The 21,277-nt window shown below is 42.3% G+C and overlaps 1 protein-coding gene across 2 annotated transcripts in view; it reads left to right on the top strand.

Moving 5' to 3' along the window:
* Nucleotides 1-21,277, top strand: part of LOC139264343 (transcription factor E2F3-like) — a 60,060-nt gene that overhangs the window by 7,945 nt on the left and 30,838 nt on the right. For both annotated transcript variants that reach the window (XR_011593326.1, XM_070880633.1), the window contains exons 2-3: nucleotides 11,007-11,118; nucleotides 18,137-18,356. Coding sequence is in view for 1 of the 2 variants with exons in the window: in XM_070880633.1 (XP_070736734.1) it covers nucleotides 11,007-11,118; nucleotides 18,137-18,356 (332 nt within the window). In the remaining variant the exon portion in view is untranslated. The remainder of the gene's footprint in view (nucleotides 1-11,006; nucleotides 11,119-18,136; nucleotides 18,357-21,277) is intronic.

Below are 21,277 nucleotides of genomic sequence, written 5' to 3'. Positions count from 1 at the left end.
CAACAATAATAATTCGCATTTAAACTGTGCCTTTTAACATAGTGCAACGTCTCAAGGCGCTTCACAGGAGCGTTACCAGACAATTTGACACCAAGCTACACCGATGTTGGGACAGGTGACCAAAAACTTGGTCAAAGATGTAGGTTTTAAAGGAGGAGAGAGGTGGAGTTGTTTAGGGAGGGAATTCCAGAGCTTGTGGCCTAAGCAGGTGAGGGTACGGCTGGCAATGGTGGGGCGATGGAACTCTGATGTACGAGAGGCCAGAATTGGAGGGTTGTAGGGCTGGAGGAGGTTAGAGATGAGATGGGGCGAGACCATTTAAGTGATCTGAACATGATCAGTGGGTATTGGATGCAAAAGAACTGAATGTATTGGTATACAATGTTGGTATTCCTGAAATCGGTTACTTGGATAGCTATTTTGATAGCTGTATTTACAATGTTACCTCTGAACTAATTGGAGGGTAATAGGCACTACTGCATTTGACAGGGTAGTATGGTTATTGCATTAAATCTATATGCTACCAAGGAAATGGAGGAGGAGTAGGTATGTGAAAGCACAGCTTTTTAAGGGAACTGTCCTTCATACTGCCTGGGAGCAGTGATGAGAGAAATTTAAGGTTTCGATTTATATTGTTGGATACAGAGGCAGCTAAAGATATTTTTTAACCTGCTCAATAGGATCATTCTGTTGATGTTTCATGTGCTTCTATTAATATTTTGGAGTGAGATCGATTCGAGATGGCCACACAGTGTTAAGACGAAAGCTGCATGTTTGTGGAAACTGTCTGGTTCCTTTACTTCCATTAACCTATGTCTTAAGTTTCTGTTCTGAAACCAAATCGTGACCTGATGAAAGTTACTTTCGTGCCACTGCTACAGACCAATTTTTAACAAAAATCTAATTTGCTCCCCTGACGAGTGCACCATGTCAGAATCCGTAAAGATTTCAGTTTCTATGGGGTAACCTTGCCCTGAAAAAACACGTTGGTCCACCTGACTAGGTGGTGATGCTCATTGGAGGATTTGGATACTAATGTTAGCTCAACATGTGAGGGTCTCCACCCGTTCTATAATGTCAGGTGGCTGAGCATTAGCAAGCCTTTTCACGAACTGAGTATCTTCAAGTTACATTTTGTATATGCCCCTTGCATTCATATGTTGGAAAAGATTTACACATTCGTACTGTTACTGCTTCTTCTTTACTTGATGGTTCACTTTGATAATGTATATTAACGACAGTGATATTACAAGTCCTGGTAAATATTGTACAGCAGTAGCAACTTCCCTCATGTTTTTTCACACAAAATCTACAGCACAGAATCAGACTATTCAGTCTAACTGGTCCATGTGGTGTTTGTACTCCAGAAGACCTTCCCCACCCTGTTCCCACTCTGCCCCCATTTCCCTCTATTTCTTTCTCCCTGATGTATGCATCACGCCTCCCCTTAAATGCATCAATGCTATCTGCTTCGATCACTTCATGTAGCAGAGAGTTCTACGTTCTAGCCACTGTAAAGAAAGTCCTCTGAAATTCTTTAATTTATCTGTTGGTGGCTATATTGTATTTATGTCCCTGTGTTCTCGACTTGCCCACAAATGAAAACAGTTTCTTCACATCTACCCTTTTGAATCCCCGTCATAATTGTAAAGACCTGTATCAGATGTCCTCTTGGTTTGGTCTTTTTTTTTCCAAATAAAAGATCCCCAACCTGCTCAATCTTTTCAGTACTTTCTCCAGTGCTTTAATATCCTTTTTGTAGCAGAGAGGCCAGAACTGCACGCGATACCCTCCAGCAGTGTTCCCCTAATTTTGTTTGATCCTGTGTGGACCCTTTAAAATACTGTGCAGCGCGGTTTTTCTATTGAAAAGCCCGCTGCACAGGTTCCCTGGAACATTGCTCTCGTGTGGTTTAACCAAGGTTCGATATAAACTTAATCTTACCTCCTGGCCTTGGTATTCTATTCTTCCAGAAATGCACCCCTATACTTTGCTTGCACTCTTTATGGTGTTATCAACTTGTATTACTAATTTGAGTGATTTCTGGATCTAGCTACCCCATTTAGTTTCTTACCTTGTAATGAATAAGTGACATCCTTATTCCTCTTCCCAAAAAGAACCACCTTAGACTTTGCATTCGATGCCTTTTTACTACTTCCTGTAGTTTGGTTCAGTCCCTCGCATTATTGCTACACCCTCAGTTGGTATCCTGCAAATTTCGGCACCCTACCTCTAATTTGCATCCAGGCCATTTGTCTATATGGTAAACAACAGTGATCCCAGTATGGATCCCTGCAGGGCACCACTTGCCACTTTCTGCCAGTCTGAGAAACTTCCCTAAACTCATGCCCTCTGTTTTCTGTTTTGTAATGAACTTTTTCATTTTTCCACCTGACCCTTTGTCATGAGTCTCTTAAGTGACACCTTATCAAAGGCCTTCTGAAAGTCTTCAGAATATCACATCCAAGGAATTGTCTTTGTCTACTTTCTGTTACATCTTCGAAGAATTCAATAAGGTTTGTTAACCATGTCCGAGAAATTCAGGCAGACTAATTTTTAATTATAATCTGTTTCTTGGCTCCATTGTACTTTAATTCTATATCTGTTGAAAAATGAATGCTTTTCATTAGCTGGTCCGTTAGGAATTTAGTGTATGTGTAAAACCCACTTTAATATGAACCTAAGCTGCATACCCAGACTTGTTTTGTATTGGTGGTGAGTTCCTCTGGGATGGTGCAGTAAGCTAAGCAAGACCTCTTGACAAAGCCAAATCCCAGGTGCTGTTGCTGTAATTCTCGGAGAGGAAAGGTTTGGAGCCCATCATCCAACGGCACAGATTGGAATTGTGCTGAAGTGTTGAAAGGCTATCTCCTTTCCTGAATTAGTAGTGATGTGGTTGGGGGAAGGCAGCGGTTTGTCCATTCAGTTCCTCTTCTCTTTATAGTTGTATTTCAAGCTGGGACATGCTCTGAAATGGCCATTGTCTCATTTAATTGTTCTGCTTTTTCTTTGGAATGTTGCTTTCCAGACCTGTGCTCATCTCACCCACAGCTTGCTATTCGAATCAGGGTTCCATCCCCCTCAGCACTGAAATGGCTCTAACCAAAGTCATGGATGGTATTCTTTGTGACTGACCATGGTGGGTTATCTCCCCTCTGTCCTTGACATCTGCAGCCTTTGACACAATCACGCCATTCTCCTCCAATGTTTTTCAGCTTGGTGGAACTACACGCTTAGTTCCACTCTTGCCTATCTGATTGTAGCCAGAGCATTGCCATAAATAGCTTCTCTTCCTATCCTTGCACCGCGACCTCTAGAATCCCCCAAAGATATCTCTTTGACTCGCCATGTCTTCCTTGAGTACATGTTGCCTCTTGGTGACATTATCTGCAGACATGGAGTTGGCTTCCATATGTAGGTTAATGATACCGAGCTCTACATCACCACCTCTTTCGGACCCTTCGTTACCTCTGTGCTATCAGATTGCTTGTCCAACTTCCAGTCTTGAATGAGCTGCAATTTCCTTTAGCTAAACAGTGGGAAGACTGAAACCATTGTCTTTGGCCTTCATTACAAACTTCAAACCTTGCCACTGATTGCAACCCTGTCCCTGGCCCCTTTCACGGCTGAACCAGACCATTTGTAACCTTGGTGTTCTATTCAAATGCAAGCAGAGCTTGCAGCCGCATCCTCTGCACCATAAAGATCGCCTACTTCCACTTGTTTGAGTTCCACATTCAAGATTTGGGATACCATTAGAATCTCTGAGATTGCTGCCTTGTAATCACTCCTTGGTGTCCATTTCACCTATAAAATGTTTACAGGAAATAAACATTGAGCAAGCTTCTAGTCACCCTCCTAATATCCCCTTTTCACATTTGCCAACCATTCTCTTTAGACCTCAGTGTGGTGCTGTGGGACATGTTCTATGTTTAAGGTGCTATATAAATGCAAGGCTGTAGTACAAGCTTCAGTAGAATCTGATTTCCAAAGACATGTTTAAGTGTCTGGTCTTGGCTGTTCCTGGTGATGCTTTTGAAATGACAGTAAAGTTGGTTAAGTAGTTTGTTGATTCTACATGAGCTGGTTTCTCACAGCCACCATCTTCTCCAACCACCCTGTCTGATTCCTTAACTGTTCAGTTTGTGACAGTAACTGGTTGCACTAAAATTGTTAGCCTGTTCCTCCGCACTGTTGGCAAGCAATCACTGGAAAGTTAAATTAGTGTAATGTACATTCTGTTTTAAGGCATCCTTTCCCTATCTGTAAATGCAGTACACTGACTGTGGGAACCCTGTGTGGATCCAACAGTGGGCTGAATGCAAGATGACGGTGTCATGACAATTGATGCTAGTCTCTGAGCAAAGTCATTTTATAATCTATCGTGTTTATTTCCTGCAAACTAGCAGAAATGGACACACAGGAGCGATTACAAGCAGCAATCTCATTGAGGGATTCTAATGGTGTCCTAAATGAGTGTGGAGCTCAAAACAGTTTGCAGTTATCAACTAATCTCTATTCAAATGGCTGTCTTAGAATCAGTCGAGTGCCTTTAACAAGTTATGCTGTCTATTTTATGGGATGACTTAGTTTTCTGTGTCAGCAGAGGATCAGGCTGTTTGTGTTCCAGGTTTGCTATTTGATCACATTGTAGGATTAACGATTGTGGAGTCAGTATTATACAGGCATTGTGAAATTTTATGGTCCAAGTGTATATTGTAAAACCTCTGATCTAAGTTGCATTGTAACTGTAAAGTGGGGCAGGTGCGCATGACGTGGGGGGGGTGCACACGAATAAGTCGGGGGTGTGGGAAGGTTGGGTGCACACGCATGTCGGGTCGGGGTGTGCACAGGCGTCTGCCATGTCACAATTGATATCACTCCTCTGAATCAGAATGTTGTGGGTTCAAGTACCACTCCAGAGAATTGAGTGAAAAATCAAGGGTGTTGAACAGAGGCCCTCTCTGCCCCCTCGGATAGATGTAAAAGATACCGGAGCACTATTTTGAAGAAGGGCAGGGGAGTTCTCCGCGGTGTCCGAGCCAATAATTATCTCTCAATCAACTTTGGGATGTCTGCCCATGTGGCAATAATGTATTAGCTGGATTTAAAGAGACAACCTTCAAGCCAAACAAACAAATGCCGGTGTTCCCAAAGTCACATGGACCACAGACGCCTGGTCTCCTGCATGTTTGGTTTGGTCAGGACTGAAAGAAAGTTGGCTTTACGCAAGATCACATGAAGTGACTTTAGATGCCCTGAAAGTGGTGTCGGAGCTGCATTGATCTCTGCCTTCAGTTATACTGCAGTCTGAGCGTGCACCGGTATGAGATGGCCTTGTGCTTTGTAGCTTCAGTGTGAGTAGTCTCGAGTTATACTCGTGGCTAATTTGCATTGAAGTGAACGTTGCAGTGGAACTACTCTTAATTGGAGATTGTGATTTGATCCATTCTGGCTGGGTGGAGAATAAAGCTGCTGCATTTTTGTGGTGCCTTTCACATCTTTGAGATGTTCCAACGCCAATTAATTATTCTTGAAGTGCAGTCACTGCTATACAGGTACAGGCAAATGCCATGGTTAATTTGAGCAGAACAGGGTACCCTTGCTGAAAAAATGAGAAATCTGGTTGCTTCCCATCTTTCCTCAGGATTCAGCTTTGTCGGCTTTGCACTGCTTCCAGTGCATGAATATCTCCCTCGATTCGAGTTGACTGGATACAGTACTCGAGGTGTGGTCTTGGCAGAACACTACTTCATGACTTCTTCCTCTGATGACTTGCCTGCTGTTTTGGTTATATAGTTCAACGTTCTATTTTAATTGCTGCTGTTCTTTGGATTGACATGATGAATGTCGAACCCATTCAGAGTCTTTCAGTTTCTTCCTTATTAATTTTCATCATCATCATCATAGGCAGCCCCTTGGAATCGAGGAAGACTTGCTTCCACACTCAAAATGAGTCCTTAGATGGCTGAATAGTCCAATACAAGAACCATAGTCTCTGTCACAGATGGGACAGATAGTTGTTGAAGGTAAGGGAGGGTGGGACAGGTTTGCTGTACGCTTTTTCTGCTGCCTGAGCTTGATTTCTGCATGCTCTCGGCGATGAGACTCGAAGTGTTCAGTGCCTTCCCGGATGCACTTCCTCCACTGAGGGCGGTCTTTGTCCAGGGACTCCCAGGTGTCAGTGGGGATGTTGCACTTTATCAGGGAGGCTTTGAGGGTGTCCTTGTAACGTTTCCTCTGCCTACCTTTGGCTCGTTTGCCATGAAGGAGTTCCGAGTAGGGCACTTGCTTTTGGACTGGCATGCGAACTATATGGCCTGCCCTGCGGAGCTGTTCAAGTGTGGCCAGTGCTTCAATGCTGGGGATGTTGGTCTGGTCGAGGACGCTAACGTTGGTGCGTCTGTCCTCCCAGGGGATTTGTAGGATCTTGCAGAGACATGGTGGTATTTCTCCAGGACTTGAGGTCGGCAAGGATACAGCCCTCTGGGGAGGCGTAGGGAAAGCCAACTCCAGTGGTACCCTGCTCCTGACAAAATGTCCAGAACATTAATTTAACTATCATTCATGTGCCATGGGATGCCCATTTTTCCTTCCAACGTGCAGTGCTTTTCATTTGTTAATTTTATTTTTGCATTATGCACACTACATATAAACATGATTCATAGGAGTTAAGTTGAATTATAAATGGTGGACGTTTTGAATTGAAGCAAATTTTTAATAGCATTTGCTTTGAGTCATCACTGTTTAGGGGAATGGTTTTAGACCTACTTCAGAGTCCCAGGCCTTCTCAAATCCTTAGAGCAGACTGAGGGGGTCATTGGTTCTCCAATTTCCACCCCCCCCCCCCCCCTCCTGTGGGGCAGGGTTCCCAAGTGGTGTGTTTGACAGCTGGCTGCGCAGGCAGAAGCATGGGCAGAAATTTGCACCCTGCTGCTCCTACTTGCAGATGAGTTTTAACATGTTCGGCCTCACGTTGAAGCCAGTTCTTCACTTGGACTTGGTGCTGCACACAGGTCTCTTCAGTGGCTACTGCATTAGGAACTAATGTTGCAGTTGATGATAAAAGCGCACGGAGAGCTCGTACTTTCCTTTCAAATAAATCACATCGAGAGTTTGGCTTGTCTCCTCAGAAACGAAGGGCAACAGTGATTTGTTGGGAAATAGTTCAAACCTTTAGCGATAACTAATAAAATATAAAATAAATGGTTGGCCGTGTGATTCATAAACTGGGACTTGTAGTACCATTTTATTGACATATTTGTTAGAATCACTAATTACTGGAGATGTTCATATTGCTGTGATTGAATCAAGAGCAGTTTATCTCTGGGGGTGGGGATGGGTTAATTTTCAGCTACTTTTTGTTGCTGGTTGCTGTGAACTTTTTGTTTTCATTTAGAAACTGAGATTTCTCATAATGGAGAATTATAGACCTCAGTAAAACTGCATAAACTGGGATGTTCCAAGTTCATATTTGGGAATGCTGGACTGGAAAGTTCAGACTTGATAATCAATTGCTTTTATTGTGCTTTACATCCAGGCTTGCCGGGGCTGTCTGCACACGGGGTTTTTTTTGTGGTATTCAAATTTTCTTTCTTCCCACCCAAAGCATGCACACTTGACTTTTTTTTCTCCTGGTTTCCACTCACCCCTCCTGGCCAAGAGGGAAAGCTAGAAACCTATTTGCAAGGCTCTGTTGTAAGTTATAGAAAAGAGAATCGAGGCTATCTGAAGGCCAAAAGTTTGAGATCTGTCAGAATAGTAACTTCTGTTTGGAAGTGGGAAAAACGACTTTGATCCGAGATGCTTCAGTGTGCTTGGGATAGAAGTGCTGTTGTTTTTCCCTATTTATAAGAACATAAGAATTAGGAGCGCCTTGAGCCTGCTCCGCCATTCAATAAGATCATGGCTGATCTTCGACCTCCACTCTTCTTGCCCAGTTCCCATGATTCCACTAGAGACCAACAATATAGTGATTTCAGCTTGAATGTACTGAACGATCCAGCATCCATAGCCCTTTGGGTTAGAGAATTCCAAAGATTCACAACCCTCTGAGTAAAGAAATTCCTCCTCATTAAAACAGTGACTACACTTCAAAAGTACTTCATTGGCTGTGAAGCGCTTTGAGATGTCCGGTGGTCATGAAAGGCAGTATATAAATGCAAGTCTTCCACCTAGAAACCCACAAGGGTAGGCACTTGAGTCTTTTAGTCAATGTTCACGTCAAGTTTCTGTTAATGTGTCGTCAAATATTGAAATCCTTATTTTCAACACTTTGCCTTATTGGACAGATTTGTGTGCTCCTTTGAAAGTGGCTTTGAATTCCACCACACCTCTAAGGCAAGTATATCCATCCTCCGATAAGGAGACTAAAACTGTGCACAGTACTCTCGGTCTCAGCAAAACCCTGTACAATTGTAGCAAGACTTCCCTACTCTTGTATTCCAAACCCCCTTGGAACAAAGCCTAACGTGCCATTTGCCTTCCTAATTTCTTGCTTTACTTGAATGTTCACTCTGTTTCCTGTACGAGGGCACCTAACTCTCTCAACACCAACATTTAATAGTTTCTCACCATTTAAAAGCTATTCTGTTTTTCTATTCTTCCTACCAAAGTATGGAGCAGTCAGTAACAGGACATTAATTGTGTAGATTTTATATTGACACGCCTTTGAGTTAGCAACGTATTTTAATTACATTTTAAAAAAAATAACTGGAATCTCCAGTTTCCCTGCTTCAGCTGTTGAGTTTTCACACCATGATGTGAAATGGAATTCTGCAGTAAAGAAGCACTCGTATTACTTCAAGATCTCATGGTTCTGCAAATTTGCAAATTTTGGCGACCGTTTAAATTAAGAGAAGTTTTGAAATATTGCTAGCAGATCCCTGTGGTGTTGCTTAGGATGAGAATATGATCAAGTGTGATGGGAAGTAAGTGTGCACATGGGAAGTATCTGCTGCTGTTGCAAAAACTTTAATATATTCCAGCTGCAGCTCGAGCATTTATTGCTAATTATTTGCTCCATTTCTTTTGCTTCTGTATAAATCATTTAAAGAAATTCAACTTCCAGTTTTAGCCTGAATAGTCTGACCGTATGCTTTCCACCTTTGAAAGCAGGCAAGTGTGTATGATGGGTAGCTCGTGCTGCTTTGGGTGTGAAATATTGCAGTTAAAAGGTTCTCAATCCTGTGGCATGTTAATGCCTGCATTCGTGGGTTGTAAGTTTCTGATCGTGGAAAATCAAGATCTGCCTATGGAAACTGCAATGTACTCTGAACACCTGAATTGTAACAGCGCCCGTTCTTGGAATTAAATTATTTTCCATTTGGTCAAAGAGGTAGGTTTTAAGGAGCATAAAGGAGGAGAGAGAGGTAGAGATGCAGAAAGATTATGGGAGGGAATTCCAGTGCTTCGGGCCTAGCCAGCTGAAGGCATTGCCACCAATGGTGGAGCATTGAAAATTGGGAATATGCAAGACGCCAGAATTGGAGTAGCGCAGAGTTCTCTGAGGGTTGCAGGGCTGGAGAAGTTTACAAAGATAGGGGCGAGGCATGGCGATATGAAAACTGTGTAGGGAATGATTACTGTTTGTACTACATGTGTACATGTTGCTTCAAGTCATCTGCCATGGTATGTTGTATATTTAACAAATATTGAATGCTCCGTTAAGATGTTTGTTCAACTTTTTTTTTCCAAAGACAGAGTTGGATGTCACAGGTATATATAGATTGAATACTATTTTTTTGCAAATTAATTTCTGGAAATGCAATTTACTGGCAAGTAAGCTGTCTTGCCATTTGGAAAAGGAACCCAATGAGAGCGACATTGACATGATTTATTAATGAGACATTGTATATGGGCTCATGAAAACACATATATCCTTAGAACCGTCCCTGGCGTCAGGTTGTTGCTTACACCTGGAGGAGGAAGGTCTTTTGTTGAATAACCAGGTCAAGCTCACTATGTGAGAAATTGATCTCTCTCTGTCTCACTCGTTTGCTCCTTGATACCTTTTTTCCCCACTTCCAAACTGGCATTTGAAGATATTTTGGGGAAGTTCCAGTTACTTTTAGGATTTAGTGTGTACTTATTTTGCAACCTCATTATAATCCAATGTTCGAAAAATCCGCTTGTTTAATGTGGGCCATAGCAGCTGATTCCAGAGGCTTTTGCAAGAAAACTGTAATGCCTTGTGCTTTAATCAGTTAGTATTCCAAAATTGAACTTGCAGATTAAAAATTTATAGTTAACATAGTTGAGCCAGTTGTAATAAATCTGGGCTTGGCTGAATCTTCATTGTCAGTGAAGGAGTACAAATTTGAAATTATTTACTCCGTTCCTATGAATTTGCAATACAGTAGCCAGGTTAGATTGTCGGTGAGTTTAAAATGCATGTACAAATTGGAATTTTCAGTGCACTCTTAAAACCTGCAGTTGTGAGACTATCTCAGGTCATGCACAATGGCTTATTAATTGGACTCCTAAATTCTAATAAATGGTACCATCCAGTAACCCAATTACTAACCGTTGACCGTTGTTTTAAGAAAAATTCTGGCAAAGTACAAGCGTGTGGTAACGTGTTGAGTTGGAAATGTTGAATTTGAGTACCCATTGCCATTCAACTTGAGTTTTATCTTCCTGCTTCTGGAAAGTAACTCCGGGAAAGTGTTGTTTAAGCTTCATTTATGCTCTCATTTGAAGTCATTTTCCATCTTTTGCTCTACTGTCCCATGTTTATTTTGTTTTATATTTATTCTGCAACTGAAGCAGCAGGCAACATATGCCAAGACCGTTGTTGATTCAAATGCTTGGTGACAGCTTAAGGGTTAACTCATCCTGCTTTTTAAAAAAAATCTCCTTTGCATGTGCCCTCCCTTTTCCTACTGGTCTGGTGCACTGAGTTAATAAACCTGTATCAAGCTGCCTTGTTGCATGTGTCACGTTTAAAAAGAATTGATGTGAAATGAGTTGTTTAGAAAGATCATGGTTTATTTTTCATTGCACAGGCAAAGAGGAGACTGGAGTTGGAAGAAAGTGATCATCAGTACCTGGCTGCTGATGTATGTACTCCAAAAGGAAAAGGAAGGGGTACAATGAGAAGCCCAAGTAGTCCAAAAAGTAAGTGTAATCTGATGTACCTTGAGTATTCATACTGGGACGAACTAGATAGCGTGCAACTCTCGGTCACATTGAAGTTAGAGCCCGCTTCTGGCCTGGTTGTAGAGTTTCCAGTGGCTGCAGGAACTTAAATTATTGAAGGGAAAAAAAGCATGAGATACAGTAATAAATTTACTAGCTGGCCTTGCAATTGCTATAAACTTTGATTTCACCTGTGACTAGGGCCTTGGAAGACTTGCTGTTTTTCTTCTTTTCTGCCGCCCCCACCACCCCCATTGTTCCTAACGTATTCCCGTCAAACACATTTCAGACTTTATCTTGTTTGGTTTTGTGTAAGTATTTTCTTCAGGCAACTATAAGAATTAAAAAGCTACGAAAGCTGATTCAGCTGCTTTGAGTTTATGATGGCATATCCAGAGGTGAACGAGTTCAAATCCAAACCGACCATTGTTGGGAGCTTTGCTACTATTACGGAGTTTTGGAAATTTTTTGAGCTATAGAAAATCACTTTTGCTTTGGCCAAGGTTCAAGATAAAAATTTTTGCTGCATCCAAATTTTTCTTTTATGTTTGCAAGCTGAAAATGGGAAGTTGAATTTGATTAAATACAGCTTTTTTTTTCAAACCTTTTTGTTTTGCTGAAAATTGTGTTTGACGGGAATACGTTAGGAACAATGGGGGGGGGGTGGGGGCAGGGGAGCAAGATGGGAACTCTGAATCTTATCATCCATCCAGTTGTGAGTTGGATAGCATCACTTAATCTCTGGAAACTAGATAACAATCTAGGTTTGGTTTGAAAGGTTCTCCATTGATAGAAATTGGAAGTCTTGATTGTGTTCTCAATGATTGGGCTGTCCTATTCCAAAATGGTTCCATAAAGGACATCTAGGCCAAAGTAGATGAGGGAGAAAGGAATAAAAGGATATGCAGATAGTATTGATAAAGTAGGGTGAGAGGAGGCTTCGACGGAGCATAAACATTGTCCGAGACCAGCTGAGCCAAATGGCCTGTTTCTGTGTTGTAAATTCTATAAAACTGGATTAATTAGGATGAGTGGTGATGGGGTAGAAAATTTGCATTGCACAGTCCCACAAACAGCAAATATGATCATCAAACCAGTTACCTGTTTTTGGTGGTTAAGGGTTTATTGTTGGCATAGGCTACAGTGAGCAAAATGCAATTGAGAATGAGCTCATAGGCGTGATGTGAATTAATTATCATAATCGCGTTTGGTTCTGACACCAACAATCTGTCGGATCAAATGTATGGGTTGAGTGCCCATTGGCTGACCTTATTTCACAGGTGGTGTGCAGTGCACTGACCATTGTGGTAGGTGCATTATCACTTAGATCTGATGGCCTACATCCTAGGGTTTTGAAAGAGATGGCAATAGAGATGGAGGATGCATTGGTTGTCATCTTCCAAAATGTCATAGATTCGAGAGTGGTTCCTGCAGATTGGAAGGTAGCTAATATAACCCTTCTATTTAAGAAAGGAGGGAGAGAAGAAACTGGGAACGACAGACCAGTTAGCCTGACGTCAGTAGTAGGGAAAATGCTAGAATCTATTATGAGGAAAAGTGTTTGAAGACCAGGCCCTCAAAACTGTCACCAAGCTCATGGTCTACAGGGCTGTAGTAATACCTGCCCTTCTGTATGGCTGAGACATTGACCATGTACAGTAGACACCAAGTTGCTGGAGAAATATCACCAACTATGTCTCCGCAAGATCCGACAAATCCTCTGGGAGGACAGGCGCACCAACATCAGCGTCCTCATTCAGGCTAACATCCCCAGCATTGAAGCACTGACCTCATTCAATCAGCTCCGCTGGCCACATAGTCCGCATGCCAGACACGAGACTCCCAAAGCAAGTGCTCTGCTCTGAGCTCCTTCATGGTAAACGAGACAAAGGTGGGCAGCGGAAACACTACAATGACGCCCTCAAAGCCTCCCTGATAAAGTGCGACATCCCCACTGACATCTGGGAGTCCCTGGCTCAAGACCGCCCTAAGTGGAGGAAGTGCATCTGAGAGGGCGCTGAGCACCAAGTCTCAACGCCGAGTGGATGCAGAAATCAAGTGCGGACAGTGGAAAGAGCGTACAGCAAACCCACTTCCCTCAACGATTATCTGTCCCACCTGTGACTGAGTCTGTGGCTCTCGTATTGGACTGTTCAGCCACCAAAGAACTCACTTCAGGAGTGGAAGCAAGTCTTCCTCGATTCCGAGGGACTGCCTATGATGATGATGAACTGGACCAGCCACGTAAATACTGTGGCTACAAGAGCAGGTCAGAGACTGGGTATTCTGTGGCGATTGACTCGAGGCATAAGTCAGGAGTGTGATTGAATACTCTCCACTTGCCTGGATGAATGCAGCTGCAACAAGCTCGACAACATCCAGGACAAAGCAGCCCGCTTGATTGGCACCTCATCCATCACCGTAAAGATTCACACTCTCCACCATTGGTGCACCGTGGCTGCAGTGTGTACTATCTACAAGGTGCACTGCAGCAACTCGCTACAGCTTCTTCGTCAGCACTTCTTAAATCCGCGACCTCTACCACCTAGAAGGATAAGGGCAGCAGGCGCATGGGAACGCTATCACCTCCAAGTTGCACACCATCCTGACTTGGAACGATATTGCTATTCCTTCATAGTCGCTGGGTCAAAATTCTGGAACTCCCTCCCCAAAAGCACTGTGGGAGTACCTTCACCAGAACTGTAGCAGTGCAAGAAGGTGGCTCACAGCCATCTTCTTGAGGGCAATTGGGGATGGGCAATAAATGCTGACCTTGCCAGCGACACCCACATTAGAACATAAGAAATAGGAGCAGGAGTAGACCATCTGGCCCCTCGAGCCTGCTCCGCCATTCAGCAAGATCATAGCTGATCTGATCTTGGCCTCAACTCCACTTCCCCACCCTCTTAACCCTTGACTCCCTTATCTTTCAAATATCTGTCTCTCCACCACTACATCCTATGAATGAATTTTTTTAAATTACTCCGAGAAGTTAACCATATGGAGAATTGTAAACCTGAATCTGCATCATATTACTTGTATGATGCCATGCACTTGGGAAACAGATGAAATTAATAATTACAGTTCCTTTTGAGCTTTTAATATTTAATGGCTCACTTTCCCTTGTAGAGCAACAGTAGAGAATCTTTTACCCGTACAAGATTTCAGTGTTGTGCCTGAGGTTATTACATGGTGACTGTCGCTGTACTGAACTGGCTGGCTGGTGGTATGCATATTCGAAGTGCTTCATACCATGTTATATTCCAGCTGTGGTGTAGGTCATCATTACCTCCATTTACTGAGGATAAAATCACACATTGACCACATGTTTGTCCTGACTGTCCACTAGGACATCTGTCACTGAAAGGGAGCAGTGAACTGGTGAGACACTGCACCAGTGCCGAAGTGTGTTTTTAAGAGACTGGGAGTTTTCAGGCAATAATATCATCCAGGCATTTAGATGAATTTTATTATAATTTGTCTGTTGCCTCTTGAAACCTCAGTCACTTTTTCATGCCCATTATGCTCTTGGTAATCCATATTCAATTTCATGGGACGTTAACAAATGTTCAACCATTTTGTTGCCCATAAATATTGGATGAAATGAGCTATTGCGGTTGCTGGTATACATCAAATTAATGGCTTCGTCTAACTGTTCAGATTATTAAATGGAAATGCACTAGCATAGTAAGGGGTGCTTTGCTAAACTTGAGGTTTAGACATGTTAAGTACATCCGGAGAAGAAAATAGCTTTCAGCAGTCTATCTTCGAAGCACTTGACCCATAGAGTAGGTTCATGACGATTTGACTTGAGAAATTGTTTTGGGGAACTTGCCCCCACTTGTAACCCCTCTCGATAAGATGGTGCTTAAATTAAGTTGATCTTCAGGCAGATTTCAACTATATCATAGAACCTATGGGTGCTCGGCAATGATCTCCAGATATTGATCAGTGTTGTGGGTTTTTTTTCCAGCGATGTCCAATGGTGGATGTATAAACTCCCCATACCTACAGTTTGGCTATTAAGTTTGCTTTAGCAGTCATAACATAAGGTCAGTGCTAACAAATGGGCCTGGTATTGGTTGGCAACCAAATTGATACAGGTGAACTTGATTTGGTTTTAGGGAACATTTTTGATGTTTAATCTTTTAATTGTATTTGGAACATAAGAACAGGAGTTGGCCATTCAGCCCCTCAAGCCTGTTCTGTGATTTGATAGAATCTTACAGCACAGAAGGAGTTAATTTGGTCCAATGTGCCTGTGCTAGCTCTTTGAAAGAGCTATCCAATTACTCCCACTCCTGCTTTTTTTCCCCATAGCCCTGAAATGTTCTGCCCTTCAAGTATTCCCTTTTGAAAGTTACTATTGAATCTGCTTCCAATATCCTTTCACACAATGCATTCCAGATCATCATAACTTGTTGTGTAAACTCATTTTGCCTTTGGCTCTTTAAAGTCGATGTCCTCTGGCATCAGCTTCTCGTTCTTTACTCTAACAAATTCAAAATCAATGATTGATTTTGGGCACCTCTTAAATCTCTCCTTAACCTTCTCTGTGCTGAGGAGAACAACCCAAGCTTCTCTAGTCTCCACATAATTACAGACCCCCTCATCCCTGGTACCATTCTAGTAAATCTCCTCTGCATCCTCTCCAAGGTGAGTGATGCCCAGAATTGAACACCATACTGCAGCTGAGGCCTAACTCTACCTCAACCTATAAAGCCAAGGATCCTGCATACTTTGTTTTTTTAAACAGCCTTCTCCACTTGGCCTGCCATCTTCAAAAATGTCTGTACAAACCCCCCCCCCCCCCCCCCCCCCCAAGTGTGTCTGTTTCTGCATCCTTGTTCTTCTTTCCAAAATACATCAAACTTCTCTGCATTAAATTGCATCTGCCATGTGTCCGCCCATTTCACCAGTCTGAAGTGTGCTACTATCCCCTTCACTAGTTACTACCTTTTGAACTGTGTCTGCTCCCAACTTTGAAATGATGCCCTGTATACCAAAGTCCACGTCATTAATATGTATCAAACAGAGCAGTGTTCCTAATACCGACCCATCAGAGACACTGCTGGACACTTCCCTCGAGTCCAAAAAAAACAAACGTTCACCACTACACTCTCCTTTCTGTCCCTTAGCCAATTATGTATCCACGCTGCCATTTTAATCCATGGGCTTCAATTTTGCTAACTGGTTTGTTTTGTATTACTTTATCAAATACCTTTTCAAAGTCCATATATACATCAACCATAATACCCTTTCTGTTATTTCATCAAAGAACTCGATCAAATTGGTCAAACATGATTTTCCTTCCTGTGCTGGCTGTTTATTTATTTATTTATTTATTTTTCCAAGTAACAATTAATTTTGTCCTGGATTATTGTCTTCACCACCAACGTAAAGTTGACTCTCCTGTAGTTGCTGGGTAATCCCCTCCCCCTTGTTTGTACAGGGGTGTATAATTTGCAGCAGGGGAGTTATCCCTGGTGTCCTGGCTAATATTTATCTCTCCATTGACATTACATCAACAATATAAAGACATTTTGTTTTTCTCTTTAGAAAAGATTTTTGGGTTCCCTTTTATGTTGCCCCTCTTATTTCCTTTTTCAGTTCTCGCGTGTACTTTTTGTATTCAGGTTGGTTGTCTACTTAATTGTGAACCTAACATTTATCATAAGCCTCCTTTTTCTGTTTCATTGTAATCTTTAGTCATCTAGGGAGCTGTAGCTTTTGGATGTTCTTCCATTCCCCCTCATGGGAATGTGTCTAGACTGTACCCAAACTACCTGCTCTTTGAAGGCTCATTTACTGTTTAACCTGTCAATCTTTAACTCCAATCCACCAGGGCCAGATCTCTTCTCAACTCACTGAAATTAGCACTGCAGCAGTAGTCAGAATTGATGACTTCTCCATTTAAACTATCCAGAGGGAATTTGAGGGGTGCATTCTCTCCATCTCTTTCCCCATTTCATTTTAACTGAGTAGTTAAGAGATTCTTTGTGCTTGGGAGGGTAAAGGGAAAGTTGCTTCATTTGTTTTTTTTAAAAGTTGCAATGGGCATTTTGTTCCTCAAATAAGACATGCTGAGCAGCATGCTTTTTTGTGGCTCTGTGAAACACCATACCAGGATTGTGCTAAAACATTCTGAGCTCAACATTCCACTTACATTCTCATGACAAAGAATGGATGTTACATTGAGTGTGACTGAATCCACTCTCCAGTGCGCTGAAGCCAATAAGAATCGTTCAGGTTGGCGTGTGGATGACGGAAAATTGAATTGCGTCTGGAATATACCAGGATAGGGTTATGTTTGTTGCATTGTTGTCAAAGAGCTCTACTTTTCTTCCACCCCCTTTATGCTGACTTGCCAAAAGTAAAAAGGTTTACATTACTCAATACTGACATCCTTCATTTTTATGATGGGGAAATGTCTGCACGTGAGAACTGGAGTGGCAAGATTTGGACAGTTAAGTGTAAATTATAGAGATTGGCCATTTTTGTGGTAGCTTGGAGTTGTATTTTCTGCCTGTGGAATAGTGACCCAGAAAATGTATGAAATGCTGTATCTTCCAATATTGATCTGACATCTTTTTGGATTAATCCCTTTAAGAACAGAGCCCTCAAAGGGCTCTTTATCCCATCCCCACCCCCAAGGCCAGAATATATCTTGTCCATACAAGCACTTGAAGCGTCTTGGGTGAAAGCATTTTCTAACTGAGCATTTCCTCCACTGCTGTTTGGAAACTTTTGCTTCCAGTCTGGGGAAATCTATGTCTGTGCTTTTAAGGTAGGTCACTTAATGTGCAAGTTGGGGAGGCACAGATTAGATATGTTACAGGAAGCTGCTTCAGCCCTATTTTATTACTGAGTTAATTACTGTTAGAGGCCAGTTAGATGAGTGCTTCTATTCAAAAGATTTGTGAGTTGCAGTTAAGTTTGAATTTCAAAATGATCCACGTCCGTGAATATTCTTTACTTCCTTCCTTCCACAATACAGCTCCCAGATCTCCGTCGGAGAAGGCTCGCTACAATACCTCACTAGTTCCCCTCACAAAGAACGTTGTTCAGCTCTTGGGCCAGTCTCCAGATGGGGTGTTGGACTTGAACCGAGCTGCAGAGGTCTTAAACGTGCCAAAGCGAAGAATCTATGACATCACAAATGTGTTGGAGGGTATTCATCTCATTGAGAAGAAATCCAAAAATAATGTTCAGTGGATGTAAGTTTTTTAAATTTCCACTTTTTCATTCAACTTGGATAGCTGTTCCAAGTTTTAAGTGGGACTCCAGATTAGTTTACTGAAATGTAAATGCTTCCAGGACTGGTAACATTTGGGCTGTGACAATCTACCTTGTTTTAATGTCAACAAATTCTCATTTCAAATATTCATATTCGGCATATAAAATCAATATCTCAATAAATTATATCCTTTGTTCCTTCAAATTTTTAGTTTAGGGCCACCAAAACTTGTATTAATTGCTTTAAAGGGTCAATTTATGTATCAGCATATTTGGAGGGGAAATTTATTTTCCTTCAGTCAAAGGATAATTCAATTTCCTGTGCGATGGCAAGCTTCCCCCTAAAATGCGCAAAGCATTCTCGATGTAAAGCTGCACTTTTGTCTCCTCGATTTTTGTCGTCTTAGTACTTACCATTCATGGCCAGGCACCTGTCATTCTGATTAAATTCTTCTTATCCTTTCACACCACCTGAGGGGCCACAGGGAGTATGAAAAATGTGTTGGTGTCATGAACCTCCTTGTTTTGTAATGCCTCTTCCCTTGCCAGATAACCTCAGTGCTCATCTTCACTTATTCAGCTTCTACATAAAAATGGGAATTAATGTTATCCCACACCGTTTTCAAGAAGATTGAGAGCATGGGTTTTCAGCTGGTCTCCACCCATCTCCCAATGCAATAGCCTTGATACGAGGTTGGCCTCCTGTGCTCTTCCAAGTCAATGCAGGCTCATTCATTGTGTTTACCTTGCTCCGGTTCCTTACACTTCGTGGGAAAAACATCTCTAATTTGCTCCTTTGGCTGTTTTTATTTTCCAGATGCAAAAGTTTTTAACAGTAATTTTGTGCTCCGTCGGACTGCATCTACCACGCATGCTTCCTTTTGGGGCGGTTATGGCGTGGGTTCCTTTCACTTTCCAGCTACTTTACATTTTTTATTCATCTTAATTGTACATAATTGGAATTTTAGCTTGACTTGGTAAGCACAGTGCCACTTTCTGATCTTGCACTCTTGCATCTGAGAATCCTGCACATCACTGTTATCTGGTTAAGAGGATGTGCTTCCGCATACCAAAGCCCATAAAGTATCACTCATTACTTATTCCTGTATTTACTGTACTTAAAGTCGGCTCCCAGGAGATAATTTTACATGGATGTGTTTATGTATGATATAGAAATATATATTTCGCTAGAGCTTGTGTATTCAAAAATAAAAGTAGTGAGTAGGCCCAAGGTTATAAAGGTACCGCAGTAATAAATAATGCTGTAAACTCAAGTTCTGTCACATAATGTTCACACACACTCATGTGCTGCCTGAGCAAGCAACCCACTTCCCCTGTGGAGCAGAATTTGAGCAGATCTAACCCAACCCCATTCCCAATAATTAAGATTTAAGCCCTTAACTTCCTCCTTCCCTTGCTGAGCAAAAAATGGAGTCCTGATTTGGTGTTTGACGGAGGCAGATACTAGGTAGGTGGGAGAAAAGTACAAATCAAATAATGGGGAGCACTCCCTCCACAGAGTATGTGTATCGGCCCACTATCTCTGTTGGCTGCATTTTTCATTGAAGCCACCTTCTAGTTATCAATCCCTTTCTTCCCACCCACAAACGCTGCTCTAGCTCCATTTGTTCCTTGCAGACTACCCCATACTCCATTTATTTCCCTCTTCCAGTAAAATCCACTTCGCTGACAATTTCCTGTCCCCAGTAACTCTTGTTACTTTTCTCTCAATGGCTGATTGACACTCTGGGAGCTTCAAATTGACACGGCTGAATCAACTGAGGCAGGCATGTGGCTATTTTGTGATAGCCAAGCTGACTTTTTCCCTCTTCAGAGGAGGATGAGGTAAGGGTCGGGGGAGGGCTTAACTGAGATGGAGAAGTAAAGTTGTGCGCCATGAGGTTGCACATTATGGAGCTATACAATTCTGCTGATGACAGCACCTCGGGGATGCCCAGTTTAAGGTTGCTAGATCTGTCCTTGGTTTGTACTGCTTAATACAATGGTAGTACCACACTACACAACGGCGAGTACCTTCACTCTGCCTTTACAACAACCACACAGTGGTCACTTCCTTCAATGCTATTGTGGAAAGTTATTTCTACATCAGGTAGGTTAATGAGGACAAGGTCATAAGAACCTAAGAAATAGGCATTTGGTCCCTCGAGCCTGCTCCGCCATTTAATAAAATCATAGCTGATCTGATCATGGGCTCAGCTCCACTTCCCTGCCCGCTTCCCATAACCCTTCACTCCCTTATCCCTCAAAAATCTGTATCTGCACCTTAAATATATTTAATGACCCAGCCACCACAGCTCTCTGGGGCAGAGAATTCCACAGATTTACAGCCCTCAGAAGAAATTCCTCCTCATCTCAGTTCTAAATGGGCAACCCCTTATTCTGAAACTATGCCCCCTAGTTCTAGATTCCCTTACAAGGGGTAACATCCTCTCTGCATCTACCTTGTCGAGCCACCTCAGTATCTTGTATGTTGCAATAAGATCACCTCTCATTCTTCTGAACTCCAATGAGTATAGGCCCAACCTGCTCAATCTTTCTTCATAAATCAACGCCTTCATCTCCGGAATCAACCTAGTGAACCTTCTCTGAACTGCCTCCAATGCAAGTATATCCCTCCTTAAATAAGGTGACCAAAACTGTACACAGTACTCTAGGTGTGGCCTCACCAATACCGTTGTAGCAGGACTTCCCTGCTTTTATACTCCATCCCCTTTGCAATAAAAGTCAATGTTGAAGACTCCCAGCACTGTGGCCACACAACTGTCTACCAATGGAATTTGATCTAATGATATCTGGGTTGCTAGTCCAGTACCATAACCACTTGAACGTTGTATACCAAGAAGTAAGAAACAGCAGGGTGACTCTTATTGTTCTGTCCACG

Source organism: Pristiophorus japonicus, chromosome 5 (genome assembly GCF_044704955.1).
Source record: "Pristiophorus japonicus isolate sPriJap1 chromosome 5, sPriJap1.hap1, whole genome shotgun sequence".
NCBI classification, from domain to species: Eukaryota; Metazoa; Chordata; class Chondrichthyes; family Pristiophoridae; genus Pristiophorus; species Pristiophorus japonicus.
This window is presented reverse-complemented; position numbering and strand designations above follow the sequence as displayed.